At 38.4% G+C, this 14,907-nt stretch overlaps 1 protein-coding gene across 19 annotated transcripts in view; it reads left to right on the top strand.

The window, feature by feature from the left end:
* The window catches only part of KMT2C (lysine methyltransferase 2C), a 183,787-nt gene that overhangs the window by 125,521 nt on the left and 43,359 nt on the right, over positions 1–14,907 (top strand). For 11 of the 19 annotated variants that reach the window (XM_044424617.1, XM_044424603.1, XM_044424611.1 and 8 more), the window contains 7 exons: positions 429–659; positions 6,040–6,168; positions 8,658–8,777; positions 9,998–10,122; positions 12,173–12,359; positions 13,314–13,412; positions 13,776–13,823. In XM_044424617.1, coding sequence (XP_044280552.1) covers positions 429–659; positions 6,040–6,168; positions 8,658–8,777; positions 9,998–10,122; positions 12,173–12,359; positions 13,314–13,412; positions 13,776–13,823 — 939 coding nt within the window. The remainder of the gene's footprint in view (positions 1–428; positions 660–6,039; positions 6,169–8,657; positions 8,778–9,997; positions 10,123–12,172; positions 12,360–13,313; positions 13,413–13,775; positions 13,824–14,907) is intronic. The other 8 variants (XM_044424621.1, XM_044424622.1, XM_044424610.1 and 5 more) reach the window with 4 other exon arrangements.

Here is a 14,907-nt window from a genome sequence, read left to right as displayed (position 1 = left end):
GGGGCAGTACTTTGCTTCTATATTTTATTAATTCTCTGTACATTTGTCCTATAATTCAAGCATTTCAACAGTTTATAATGCAGCTTTTCTGTTTTAATCCTTGGACTCAGTTTGAATAGAACCTATGTAGGGGCATATGAATGATATGAGAAATATAATAATCATTCACAGCAGGTACTTAGAAAAACAAAAAGAGAAAATGTTTTTTGTTATCAAACAGGAAAAACTCAACTCTAAATGGAAAAGCTGTGCCTTTTTCTCAAGCAACTTCAGTTTACTTCTTAAATTGTTATACTGCCCTTTCACTTGCTCTGGTGTTAGATTGGCATGTAGCAGGTTAATTGCAAATTCCTTCAGGTTGGGAACAAAAAAGAGTCCTACACAGTGCTTGTAAGCAAAATTATTAAAGTTATGTATTCCTGTTATGGTTCATGCAAATTTCATAGACCCACCGAAGACATACACTCAGGATGGAGTCTGTTTGACAGAAACGGGGATGTCTCAGTTACAGAGCCTCAGTCCGGTTGTACCAAGAAGAAAACGGACAAAGCCAAAGCTCAAGTTGAAGATTATAAACCAGAATAGTGTGGCTGTGCTCCAAACACCACCTGACATCCAGTCAGAACATTCAAGGGATGGTGAGATGGATGACAGTAGAGGTGATTGTTGTTCTGTGTATATGTTCCTGTTAACAATAGAAACAATTTATAAAGGGGCATTAGTTGCAGGCAATGTCAAAGTTATTAGAATTCTCAGTAGTCTACACCCTCTGGCATGGAACTCAATGAGATCTTGTCCTGAAATAAGATTTCTAGCTCCGCAGAATGCTGAGCTACCTCATACGTTCCAAAATATTTATTTTGTATTGATGTCCTATCTCTTCCAGAGCTTGAAGTGCTAAGTCAGTCTCTGCTTGTTGGAACACTTGTTTCTGTATCGGAACATAAAAATAACCATGCTGGATCACAACAGTGGCCCATCCAGTCCGGCATTCTGGTCACACAATGGCCGACCAACTGCCCCTGGAAAACCCTAGCTGGATATGCATGCAGTAGCATCGCTCTGCTCATGTTCCACAGCAACTAGTGTATTTAAGCATACTGCCACTGATACTTGACGTATACTCGCTGCCTCTCCTACTAGAGACAGCATAGAGCCATCAGGACTAAGTGCTGCTGGTAGCCTTATTCTCCATGAATTTGTCCAGCCACCTTTTAAAGCCATCCAAATTAGTGGGCATCACTACATCTTGTAGAAGTGCATTCCAGAGTGTATTTGCTGCATGAGGGACTACTTCCTTTGGCTTGTCTCACCAGTCAGCTTCGTGGGATGAACTTTGGTTCAGGTATTATCAGGAAGGGGAGAAAAATGTCTCCTTGTTCTACTTTCTCAACATTGTGCATCATTTTATGCACCTCTGGCACGTCTTGCCTTTTTCCTAGACTAAGCATCTTGGCTGGTGTAGCCTTTTTCATGGTGGGGTTGCCCCAGCCCCTTGATCATTCATTTAGTTGCCCATTTCTGCACTTTTTCCAGCTATAAAATATTTTTAGGTCTGGCAACCAGAACTGTACACAATACATTCACACCATGAATGTGCAAACTATGTTCTTGTGTTCAGGGAGTAAGCAAGATAGAAAAGTTAGGGAGAGAGAGGAATTACTCTGATGCCCTGGCTTTATCATGTCAGTGAACAGCTTCTGTCAGTGTGTTAGAATTGGGCCCCGAATTAGTATGTTTTGTGGAATACAGAAAAGCACCACATGAGTAACACTGGGGACTTTAGGTAACGGAGTACCATTTTAGGGTTCCTGGAAGAAAGTAACAGAAACAGGACCAGAGCTGTGCAGTTTTGAGTTTGTCAAGCCAGTCAGTCAATTAGAAACTGCCACACTTGTCCCTACTTAATCTCTCCTAAATTAGGATGCACGATTTCATCCATCTATCATTTACTCACCTGAGAGTAGGTAGATAGTCAAGTCTCCAGTGTCGATTGGTTAGCCATTCACATGTCCTGACCTCTCTCTGTATTGGATTTGTTAAGGTATAACCAAACAGACTAGCCTGTGTAGAGAGACGAAGAATTACCCCCGCCCGCCCCCCTGCCACTGCCATGTTTGATCAGAAAATAACCATGCATTTCCAAATTAAGGGGGGGAAAGGAAGGGAATGCAAAGTAGACACTAAAGAAAACAAGATTAAAGTTTGCTGGTTTGCACTAAACTCCTGGCAATAGATTGCTTAGATGTGGGAGGCATGCAAAGAGCATCTGGAGTTAGTAAAGAGAACCAGCTGAAGTTCCATACGACTCAAACAAAAGATCCTGTGCCTCAGTTGTTCTCCTTGGCTTAGGGAGAGACTGATGTAGCCACCCACTTAATACTCCAGTCAACTGCAGAATATGTAGACAAGATACTCATTATCAACTTTTAGACCAAGAAATAAAGCTAGGAAAATGCTGCCCAATGGGAAAATGCCCTGCCGGCTTCAACAAACAGAATTCAGCAAAGTCTTCTCTTTTAAGGAGTTGGAGGCTCAGAATATATATGCATTGCTTAGGAAACCTGACCAGAAATGCCTGCCCTAGTCATAAATGCTATAGTTACAGGAAAATGAATGCTGAGCAGTGGTTCAGCAGCACAAGGATGTTTCCAATAGAGGAATGTTTCACTGATGAGAAAGCAAAATAAAATGTAAACTCAAGGAAGGCTTTCCAAGGGTGAGGGGAAATAAGTGAGGTGTAGGTAACTGCACAGTGATGCTTCAGTGTTCAGATGGAAAAGTGCGGGGTGGGACTCAGAGCTGGAAAGGGCAGAGGCAGAGTGAGAAAGAAAAAGTATGTTATTGAGATACTGATTATTACTCTAGGATATGTTAGAATCGTGTCAGAGCAGGGGGCAGGTTTCATAGCAAGAAAGTAAATCCAAAAGTGGAACTCAAAGCTGTCATTCTGGGACCACAGCACAGCTTTACTGAGCTAGACTGGAGGACAGGGTGGTATGATGAAGCACCTAAAAGGTTTCCAGGAACAGGTTGAGAAAATGACTGCCTGCTGAAGTATTTCCAAAGAGCAGTATCAACACCAGGAAATGGAAGTGCAGTGAGTGTTAGGTTCTTCCAAGTAGAGAGTGCTCATGGACCCTGTGGAGGCAAGTAGAGACTTTCCCAAAGAAAAGAGAATGAAAAAGAAAACTGTGGTCAGGATCTAAGGCCAGTAATAGTTTTAGAAGACAAACCAGCATGGCAGCGAGTGGGCATTGTCCAGGTGAACAAAAGGGAAGAATAATACATGCACTTCTCTAAATAAAGCAGTACTCGATGCAAAACGTTTCAGTGCTAGTTGGTCAGTGAGTGACAAGGAGTTTTCTTTGGGGCATTAGCATATGGGGGGCTTTTGTGTGTCCAAATGTTTCTTCTCTTTTCCATGGCAGTAGAGGATGGTGATTGCCCAATAAACATAATCAATTATAGATAAGCAGCATTTGCCAGATAGCAGTTGCAGGCAAGATGGGGTTTCAGAGACAAATGAGAGGTGTGGGAACATGATGGAGGTGAGCTAGGCACTCTCTGGAAACATTACGCAGACAAGCCAATTCCTGCAGGCTCGAGCAAGGACTCATGGGATTGCTTTGGGAAAAATTCTGAGTATTTGTTTCATTTTTCTCAGTGGAAAATGGAAATAATTGTGGTCTGTCTTATGATGGGTGCTTGTGTGAATGTATTTGACAGGGGCATAAAGTGTTGTAATACTGCTGTGGATCAATTTTACTTAGAAGAGATCATTCAGGGGAATACAGCTTAGATGAGCCGATTACTATTGTATTGCAGATATGTCTGTCTCATGTCTCCCAGTGAGCCCTTTTAATGTTTGAGAGAAAGATACATGTCTGTAAATATTTGGTGGACAACTACAAGTCTTCACCCTAAATGCCAGTAAACTATTGTACAATATTATAATAAATCTAGAGTTGAAGAAAGAATTGATGACAAGCCATAAAATACGCTAGGCATGCATCTGTTTACATGGGAAATAGAAATATCTTATCCAATATTTCCTCCATTAAATGTAGCAAATGTCAGAAGTGTGGTGTTATTGATAGGAATTATTCAGATGTGGTGATTCAAGTGCAATCTTGCATTAAGTTGCTAAATGAATGTATATATGAATCTGCTTTTCACTCAGACCCTTGGTTCATGTGTCCAGCAGTGTCTCCTCTGCTTGGCAGTGGTGTTCCTAGGTTCCCAAATGTCTTTAAACTGGAAATGCTAGAGACCTCTTCTGTGCAAAACATCTGCTTTACCACCTGTCTTCCCTTATTGATAAAAAAATTATAGCAGTCATTTCTCTGCCATTCCTTGATGATAATGTACTAGTGTCTCAAACAGCTATTGATTTTCCCCTCTTGTATTTTTGTTTGCATATTTATACTTCAGAGTGCACTAGTGCTGTCTCCAACTCTTGAAAGCGATGTCTTTTTCTAGTACCTGTTTGCTTTTTATGGTTTGCCATGCAAAAGCTGTAAGAAGAGAGAATTGCTCTTGTTAAAACTCACTGAATGAAGGGGGAAATGTGGTTGAGTTTATCAAAGTATAATAGCCAATCTAGCAGTCTGTGTTTATGCTTAATTTTCTTTTGGGCCTGGGCCAGATTAAAGTAATGGGTTAAGGGGACAAGGGATGGAAATGTATATGATTCCAGCATAATTTAATTGAAGAGGCCACATTAGCAGAAAGATAATAAAAAATGGAATTGTGTCACTAATTGGCAGAAGCAATTAAACAATACATTATGAGAGTGGAAAATACCTCATGATTCCTCTTCATGTTCACCCAAGAAATAGTTAGCAATGAGTTTGCATCTCCATAGTATAGGGAAAGAAAACCGAAACCACCTCAGTATCCCACAACTCTTACTTGAAAAGGGATTTTAGATTTTCAAGATGGTGACATTACATAATAGAGATGGGGAAGTCACATATTTTATCCATTGTGAGGAACAGTGATTGGATAATACAACATTGACAATGAAATAATAGAAACAAGTAGCTTCATCTAACTTACATTTATAATGCCCCGTTATATAGATACTGCTCTTTTGTCATTCATGGGCATGATGAGACTTTCAGGTTATCTATAGAATTTAGAATGAAGCTGTATTAGGTGCTTGTAGCATTCCTGTAAATTAGGGTGCCTGTCCATGTGTATTTTTTTGGCTTGTATATCTTTTGTTAAATTCTGCTTGCATGCAAGTTACTATATTTGAAAAAATGGGACCTGATTATAGCTAGTAATATCCAGGCTAGACTATTGCAATGCAATTTATGTGGGGATTGTCTTTCAAGATTGTACAGAAAAAAATTCTTAAAATGAAACAAAACCAGAAGAAGGCCGATAACTGATATGTATAAAAGAGAATGTATCCTGCCAGTGCTTAAAGAACTGCACTGGCTACTAGTTTGTTTCTGGACCCGATTAAAATTACTGGTTTGGTTTTTTAAGAACTAAAGTACATGTTCTATGGTAACTGAAGGACTACCTGGCCTTGTATCATAGAATCAAGAATAGTACAGTTGGAAGGGGCCATGAAGGCCATTGAGTCCAACCACCTGCTGTTGCAGGACAGAGTTTGAGTTTGCCTAACCAACTGAGACCTCATTTGGAAGCTCTGCTTAGTATTCCTCCATCATTTCAGGTGCAGTTGGGCAACAATGTGGGACAGGGTTCTTTTTCTTGTAGTACTGGAACTCCCTAGACCTGACCATTTGTGGAACATGCTTCCCAATGAAGATTTTTCTGTAGGGCTAAATGGTATTTGATTTTAGATTTTGTTAGTCTCCTTTTACTACTTTAGAGGGTTTTCATTTCTGTTAAATTTGTATGTGATTTTAAATATGCTTATTTTTTTTTTTTTTTTTAGAAAAGTCATTCACTTCCTTTGGTTATCTTCTGCTTGAGAGATGGGGTCAAAATGTATAAGATACAATGATAATTGCAGTGTAGTTTGATTGTAATTTTGTTTTTGTTGTTGTTTTTAATCAGAAGGAGATCTCATGGATTGTGAAGTAAAATCAGACACAAGCCCTGAAAGGGAACCTCCAGATGATGATCCTAAGGGGGCAGAAGGAAATGAGGGGATAAAAAAGAGAAAAAGAAAGCCTTACAGACCTGGTAAAATACATGTTCCAAATGTTTGCATATCCATTATATGTGTTGATTTTATGTAAATTTTTAGGGAGCAATCTTATGATCCCTAGACAGTCTCTCTTTCATGTTCCCAGCTCCAAAGTTGGAGACATTGCTTCGACCACAGAACTGGCAATTGGATTTCCAACTCCCAAATGGTCCTAACCTTTTCTATGCCCTGCACCCTAGAAAATGATTTATGTTCACATCCCCTACCAAAGAAATGTCACATTTGAAGATGAAAAAGTTACATTTCCAATTTTTGAACCACAAATTGAACCACATAGAGTACTGTGGATGAACAAATTGAACTAAAAAAATATAAGCTTTTAACTTGGTGCAAAACATTCAAATATATATTGAACAATTAGAAAATTTTTAAACAGTGAAATCAATTCCAGTTGGGAACATAAAATTCAATGACTTTTTGTTCCTGCTTCTTATTCACAATTTTGTCAAAATATGGAACTTTGCTGTGCATTAAGGGGATTCTCAGATTTTGTCTTGATTGACGAAAGATAACTGAATCCAAATGCAAGCAAAATAATCATAAATAATTGTATTATTGGGATAATTTTGGCAAAAAAAAAAACCTTCAAGATATGCCAGTTTTGGTGAATTGCAACACAGTCTTCCTCTCTGTCATCCCCCCCCCCCCCCCCCCGGAGGTGCAAGCATCTCAGGTTGAGATCCTTTGGGCTAAATGGATACAAGCTGCTAGTGCAGGCTGCTGAAAGCGTTCTGGAAAGATCTATGTCTTGCTGGCACGACTAATGGGTATCCTACCATATGGCTATTATAACCAACTATGGGTAAAGAACTATATTAGGTCCCTGAGTTCTCTTAGGGAAGCATTGGTAATAACTATTCCAGCACCCCACATTGAATATATCCAGGAAGCGGTGTGATACTTCATCAAAAATGTAGCTGGCTCTTGTTGATAAATGTTAGAGGGTTAATTGGAGTGTTAGTATTAGTGTAGTTGGTGATAGTTTTTATTTATTTCTCTAGACACAAACTGAGGAATGTTCCAAAACCAGGAAATTTCCTTCCTGTGATAACAGAAAGCTGAGAAAGCCACTTGAGATAAAGGGTTCCCTGCTCCATCTGCTCCTCCCCCTGACTAAGAAGCAGCCTTGAACTGCTTTCTCTGTCCAGTTGTTGTTCCTGTTCCCCTCTTTTCTTTTTTTTCCTGGTTTTTTCTCTCTCCTTTCCCCTTACTTCATAGACAGTAGAATAATGATTGTACCCTACCTCAGGCATCGGTTGTGGGAGGGCAATATTCTTGCCATGGCAGGGTAAACCCACTGCAGTGCAGCTTTGATTCTTCTCTAAGAAGGTAATATTGAGCAGGGGATCACCTTGTCACACCTCACTATGGTGTGCTGTTCTCCGGTCACCTCTTTGCTCTGAACTGGCCTGAACTTCTGCAAAGAAGAGTGCAGCAGTCTTTCCCCTTTGGTGCAGCCACCTGCAGATGTGGCTAGAACTCCACAGAAAACAGAATTAAGCTGTTTTAGTGCTGCAGAACATCCTTACTGTCCTTTTTCTATTTCCAGTACTGTGGTGAACCTGAATATTCTTCCTTTAAACAGTAATGTATTGGTGCGCATGGTCAGCCCTGTGTTACGTTGCTTCTGTAACTGGTACCTATTTTTATTCAAAAGAGACAAATGAAATACAATATTTATTGTGGAATAAGTTGGAAGTTTGCAATACCCGGCATCTCTAAATTTTGAAAGTCTTAGATTGTTCTTCCATGTGAAGATCACTGGCGCCTTCATTTCTTCAGCAAATAGCCTTCTGTTAAGAAAGTTCCATAGGAGTGCCCAAAATCACTAACAATTTCCCAAATAGGCTGTGTTCTTCTATACAGACAGAAGCAGAGCTACCTGAAGTGTATGCTCCTACAGGTGCCTGTTATTTTTCAGTAGCAGTTCAGCTGATGAACTGAAAATAATTACTACTATAATTAATGCAAAAGTGTGGTAGAAGAAAAGTTGCTGCCCTGTGTCAAAGCAAATGGGATGAAATGTTCATTCCTGTGTAATATTTGAGGTTGCTCTGCAAAGTTTTATTTCTGCACAAAAGATTAAGGATAACGTGTCTACAACAAAACCCTTGGTTCATTAATGTTTTACGGCAAGAGGTACATGCTACAAATTTAGCCAATACCTACTTCTACCATATAGTGTGTGAGGAACTGATGTGTACATTTTTGTTATATATATATTTCAGAAACATGTGTCTGAGTCACTGAGTTCCTCACAGTGTAAAAAGACTATCTGGCACATTAGGAAGTAAAAGCAAGTGCTCACTAAATGTATACTGTATGCCTATTTCCGCTTCAACATTTAAAAGTGGTTTTTAGTGTTTTCATGTGTGTGAATGACAGTATATCTGAAATATAGCTAAATCCCAGCATGTTTCTTTTAATTCAAAGAACTTAAAGAACATAATTTGTGTATTTACAGGCATTGGTGGATTTATGGTACGCCAGCGGAGTCGTACAGGACAGGGAAAAACAAAGAGATCTCTCTCCAGGAAGGATTCTTCCGGTTCTGTATCTGAACAGATTCCTTGCAGAGATGAAAGTGGGTGCTACTTAAATGTTTCAACCCTTAATGTAATGTAGTGATCTATCTTGCATTGTCTTGTCACTATCACAACATGCATTCCAATTATGTTAAGATTTGTTATAATATTATTGAAATTATTTTTTCCATATCTGTATTTTTAACATTGCCCAAAGAGTCATAAAACTCATAGTCATTCCTGAAGAACTGTATGCAGTTGTGTACTTAGAAGGTCATATGACTTGTTTTTGACTTAAAGTTCACTCCTGCATTTAGACGGGTTAACCTGGTATTGAATGCAAGACCTTTAGCAACTTATAGCAACTTTTTGGTGTTAACTGATAAAAATCTTTTAATAGCTAATAAAATACTAATAATATTTGTCTTCATGAAAGCCATATTAATGTAACTAGTAATAGACCTATCAGGCTAGTAGTGAGGAATACAAGTTTAATAAATCAATCAATAAACTTGGTTTAAAATTGGACACTACTGGTATATGATACTCCAATTGGTGTTCCTTAATATAATGTTCCTAATTAGAACAAAGAATTCCTCTTACTCTGCTAGAAATATTTCTTTGCTAATGTTTTTCTGAATGTAGCTGCTGTTGTGTGGGTTTTGTACCTTATGCCTGCAGATATTTCCTTAACACCTGAGAAGGTGCTAAGTACATTCAGGTGTCATTTCAATAGTTGAATAGCACTTTTCACACTTTATCAATTGCTTGACAAGAGACAAATAACAGCCCAGCTGATCAGAATATGATCATACAATGAGAATTACTGAAACCTCAAAATACATAGATTAAGTTTCCATACAAGGAGTTTAGTTCACTAACAAGTTTTATTTGTTTAATATTAGCATCTGTCATCAGTGAAACATAGTCTTTGTTACCAAGTATTGCAGACATAGATATATATGCAGTTAATTTTCTGTACAAGACAAAAAATTGCATCTTCTTTGAATGTGTATCTCTCTTGATTCAAGCCAGTAATTGTAAATGTGAGAAAAATGTTTTGTTGTCTTGGGTTTAATTTCATTTACATATTTGAAGACTTCAAGAAAACATCACATTCTTTTCACCAAATTTTTCATCTCTGAAATTTTCTGTTTTCTTACAGCTCTGTGGTTCTATTTTCTTAACAATCTTGTTGTAAATGAGGAAAAAAATGAATGTGCAACAAGCAGTTGAAGGACGGAATAATCATGTATTTGTGCTTGTTTTATATTTCTAGGTTGGAGTGAACAGCTACCAGATACACCTGTTGATGAAACTGTTTCTGAAAATACAGAAAAAATTAAAAAACGTTACAGAAAGAGGAAAAACAAACTTGAAGAGATCTTCCCAGCATACTTGCAGGTACTTCTGTTACTATGTATGGCATGCTGCCTAAAATTATTTTTTGTACATAGTAAATAAACTGTTAATATTTTGAACCATAAGCACTTGCTTTAAAATGCTTTATCATTCCAAACTTATTTTTAAATAGGTTTTAAACAGTCTCTTCTTGCTTTTACGCACTTAAACACAAATAATACATTTCCTTCCAATTTCCTAATACTTACACTTTACAAGAAAATATAACATAAAAACACATAAGCCAAATTGCTTTCCCATGGTCTCAGTGCATCTTTACGGTAAACTTCTGTATCTCTTTCAGAGTCTTTATGAAATATTTATTTATTTTTATTTATTTATAAAATTTGTATGCTGTCCATTACTTCCGTCTCTGGACGGCTTACAATATTAATCAGAATCAAATAAATTAACTATTCCATGCTGGCTGAAAATCCAATAAAATACAAACAAAAAAATCCAATTAATACATATTAAAATATTGATCAAATAAAAAGGTCTTAACCTGGTGCCAAAAAACATATAATGACAGCACCAGGCGGACCTCTCTAGGGAGCGCATTCCACAGTTGGGGTGCCACCGCAGAGAAGGCATGCATGGTGGTAGTCTGCTCATATTGCTTAAGTGTTTGGGTAGACTCCCCTTAGATGATTTCTCATAGGAATAAAGTGGCCCTTCAAATATTGATTTCAAAAAGGAGTATCTGATCAGGCCAGATCAGAGTGGTTTTGCCAGTCACCTTGACTTTTTATGTGCTAGAGGGGACTCCTTGCTTCTTCCCACAGATCTACCTCTTAGGCTTATGAATTAGCTGGGATGGAGTTCTCTGGACAGATAAAGGTACATTGTACTAGCACCACCACTACTTTGATAGCATTTGGACCTGTGCTATGCTTCATTGCAGTTGCAACTGCTGCAGCGTAGTTGCCTGCCACTGTCATCTTAATGACTGTTTCCTCAGCTGTGCAGTTTTTATCTTTGAACTAAGAATATAAGAACATGAGAAGTAAGGACACTGATCCATCTCCAGTGAGTCAGCTTGTTACCCATACATGTAACACATAGAGACCATAAAGAAGGAAGTCAGGTTGTTTAGCTGTAACTGGTGTTCATCCACTGAATGTTCATCAGTCGATTTACATAACCCTCCCACCGCCCCTGCTTTTCTACGATTTACATAACCCTCCTACCCACTGTCCCTGTTTCCATGTCCATGATGATTTTGATGTTGGTACCAAGTCCAGAATAGGTCTCAAAGGGAACTGGGGGAATAGGTGGGAACCAAAGACATAAGTCCTAGGAGAGTGGAGGAAGGCTTCCCAACAAAATTCTTCAGCTATAGAAGTTTCCCAAAGCAAGGTCCAGCACAGGCTCAAAACTCCTATGTGTAATTTCACCAATGACCACTTGGAAGAACTTCAGTTGCAAGGAGCAACGTGACTGTCTTAATGCATTCATTAAATTTTGATGCCTTCAGCTGAAATTATTTGCTTTTGCTAAGAACAACACATTTTGAAGTTCTTATACACAGATGCTGCTTTGTGAGCAAAGAAGCAATGACATACAACTTTTTCCTGTATGTGATTGAAATAAAATTAACTCTTTAATTTGTATCCCAAGATAAGTGAATGGAATGAAGTTTGAAGCAGAAGATTTTCATGTGCTCTTCCCTTTCCTGAATCTCCCAGGGACACCCACAAAATTTCTTGGGAGGACAAGCAGGACTCCTGAACAATATGTATACATGTTCAGAGAAAAGGGTCTCAAGCCAAACTGGAAACCTTCCTTCCATTCACTTAAGATCTAAACCTTCAAATCAGAATAAAGGGGACAACAAATTACCTTCAGCAACTTTAATGTATAAAATTCAGTATTTTAATGAATTGATTTTTTTTCCTGCTCTATAACAAGTGAAGAGAAGAAAACTAATGAAAATCAGTTCTCTGTGCTAAAAAATCAATATGAAATTTCATATTTCTATGATCTAATATGAGGAATTCTGCAGACTATGAAAGAGTTTTAATAAAAAGTTGAAAACGTTTTTTTAATGCAGGAAGCTTTCTTTGGAAAAGATCTTCTGGATACCAGCAGGCAAAGTAAACCAAGTTTAGATAATTTATGTGAAGAAAGCCTTAACATTTCAAGCAAAACAAATCTGAACACAAACTTCTTAGATCCATCTTCAGATCCACTTCTTAGCTCAACATCAACTCCAGTTCCACCAAAATCTGGACCTCAAGGTATACAAACATAGAAATACTTCTGTGCCCTTTGGTAAAGGCCATGAATTGAAGATTGGTTTGCGGGGCGGGGGGGGGGGGGGTTACTGAACGTAAATATTTGGGAGGAATTGAAGGAACAGCAAAGAGCAATACAAAATAGAATTATTTTATGTGATTGTTTGAGCCCATTTCTTAATGGAGAAGTGTTCCCTAAATTTATTGTGTATAGGGTTTTCATGATATTTCCTAGTTAACATCAATTAGAGAGTAATTGCATCTGAAGTCCCTTTGTGTGAGAAGAGAGTGAGTGGAGATTTTTGTTTGTTTTTGACAGGAGCTTGGCAGTTGTGGGGGGTGTAGTGAGCAAAAATGTTTGCAATTATGGCCGGGGACCCCACCAGTGACAATCACTTTACCAAGTCAGTTAGGCCTCCATGGGGTGGCTGTCACTTGTGGCGGTCCAGGCAGTCTCACCAAGAGTGCAAGAGGTTTTTGCTGTTGTCATGAGCACTAACTTGCCACTTTTTTGGACCCACAATGGTGTTGGTTGTCTGCATTTGGCCAACATGACAAACCACTGTAGGCATAACATTCCTTAAAATAAATTATGGGTTTGTTAGTTGGCTTGTTGTCCACAAACAAGCCACCATTCAGAAGGTGGTCCATGTTCACACACTCAACATCACTTGTCACCCTCAATGGATTATTGTGTCATATGAACCTAGTCATATTACAGTAAAAGTCCATTGTCCTGATTCCAGTCATAGGTGTTACAGGTGAATTTCCTGAAAAGTTGTAATTCATTGGTTTCACAATGTAGTGCCCTTTTGGAGTTCCTTCATTAATTAATATCCACATTAGATCAGTGACAGTGTACTGGGATGCTGAAATGTTCCCCTACTTTTAAATATTGACATTTCTGCTGTCAGATTTTGTTATGATACTTAAGTGTAAGGTGTCTATTCTCTTTAGGTACCCCTGATGACCCATTAGCTGCCCTTGTACTGAACACTGATGATGATATTCTTGGAATTTTCTCTGAAGATTTAGTGAAATCTGGAGACCATTCAGGTAGGCCCTATTGAAATTCTAATTAGCTTCATGAATTTGTTACGATTTGTCATCCTGTATCATGTTCTCAGTTATATACAACTAGTTATTTATATGTATATTTGTCATGTCATAAACAGGTTTCTTCTAGCAAAGGACTCTTATCTCTTGCTTTGATCAATACATCTTCCCTTTATTTTACTTTTCACTTTGCTTTATTGCTATGGGGATAACTTGTTCAAATCCTATTGGTGCCTGTCATATCAATGTACTATTTCAGCATGGAGCTGTATGTACTTTTGGTTTATGTTCTTTCTTGCTTTCTTCACTCTTTTTTTCCCTTCTTGTTATAATCATCCATTTTATCTGGTTTGGATCCTGTAGGTCTTGATTTATGCACTTTCCAGGTTGAGAACTCATCTTCCCCTTTTGGTAAGGAAATAAACAGTGGGTGATCTGTGATTAGAAGTAGTCACCTTTCCTAGTGGTTTCAGCTGGAAAAAATGTGCATGTGAAATTTTATGGTTCTTCAACCATGTCCCTAAAAATACTTTTATTTTGCACTATCATTGTGTACAGCATCTGAAGCGGTTTTAAATGCCTACCTATGCAGAGCACCTAGTAAAGTTTGAGATTTTAAAAAAATCTTGAGAATAACAATGTCCTGGATTTGTGTGTGTGTGTGTATGTGCGCGTGTGCATATTTCATCATACAAAACAACATATTTCCTTCTGCTATGTGCTATATAAAGCATTACATGTCTCTTATCATAGTCGTGTAGATTGGTCAAGGGTAAGATCAAGAATAGGCATCCAGGGCTTCACGCCTCTGTGAAGCTAATTGAATAAAACTCACCCAATTGGCCTGATGCAACAGTGCCATGCTGTGCCACATGGGAAAGTGGAATCCAGCCTTTTTCATTGCCCACTCTAGCACAAGGAAATATTTAATTCCAGTCATGCTTTGTGATGTGCTAGCAGGAATAAGGATATCATGTTTACCAGTCACAGGGAGGAACTGAGTACACAGACACTGTACTGGCAAGGGGAGTCTGAAGTCACAGCTCAGATTGGAGCCCATTGATGCCAGGTGCCCACCCTACCACTCTTCATTGTACTGCTCCCACTTTAAAAAAATGCTTGGAAATGCCATGGAATAACTCTCTAGTAGGTCTGTAAAGTGTAGATTTAAAAGAGTTGTTTAATGTTTTGAAGCTCAGGACCCAGTTCTGCTTTGTACTCAGACTACTGGCCATGTTGCTTGTCTTTTTCATACCTTCCAAGGTAGGCATTTTGTGTAGGTATTCAGGACAGTCTCTAAAATTACCAAGTGTGCCCATGCCCCAGAAAGTTGCCTGTGCCTATGCTAGAAAACAAAAAATCAAAGGTTCTAATCTAGGAAGAACAATCTGGAGAAGAGAGAGAATAGATAAAGGAGGAAGAATTCCATTCATTCATTCATTTAATTTATATTCCACCTTTCTCCCATTGTGGAACTCAGGGTGGCTACGTGCAG

Source organism: Varanus komodoensis, unplaced genomic scaffold (assembly GCF_004798865.1).
Source record: "Varanus komodoensis strain SLA01 unplaced genomic scaffold, ASM479886v1 scaffold15, whole genome shotgun sequence".
In the NCBI taxonomy this organism is placed as follows: domain Eukaryota; kingdom Metazoa; phylum Chordata; class Lepidosauria; order Squamata; family Varanidae; genus Varanus; species Varanus komodoensis.
Note: the sequence above shows the minus strand (reverse complement) of the source record. Positions and strands in the feature narration are given on the sequence as shown.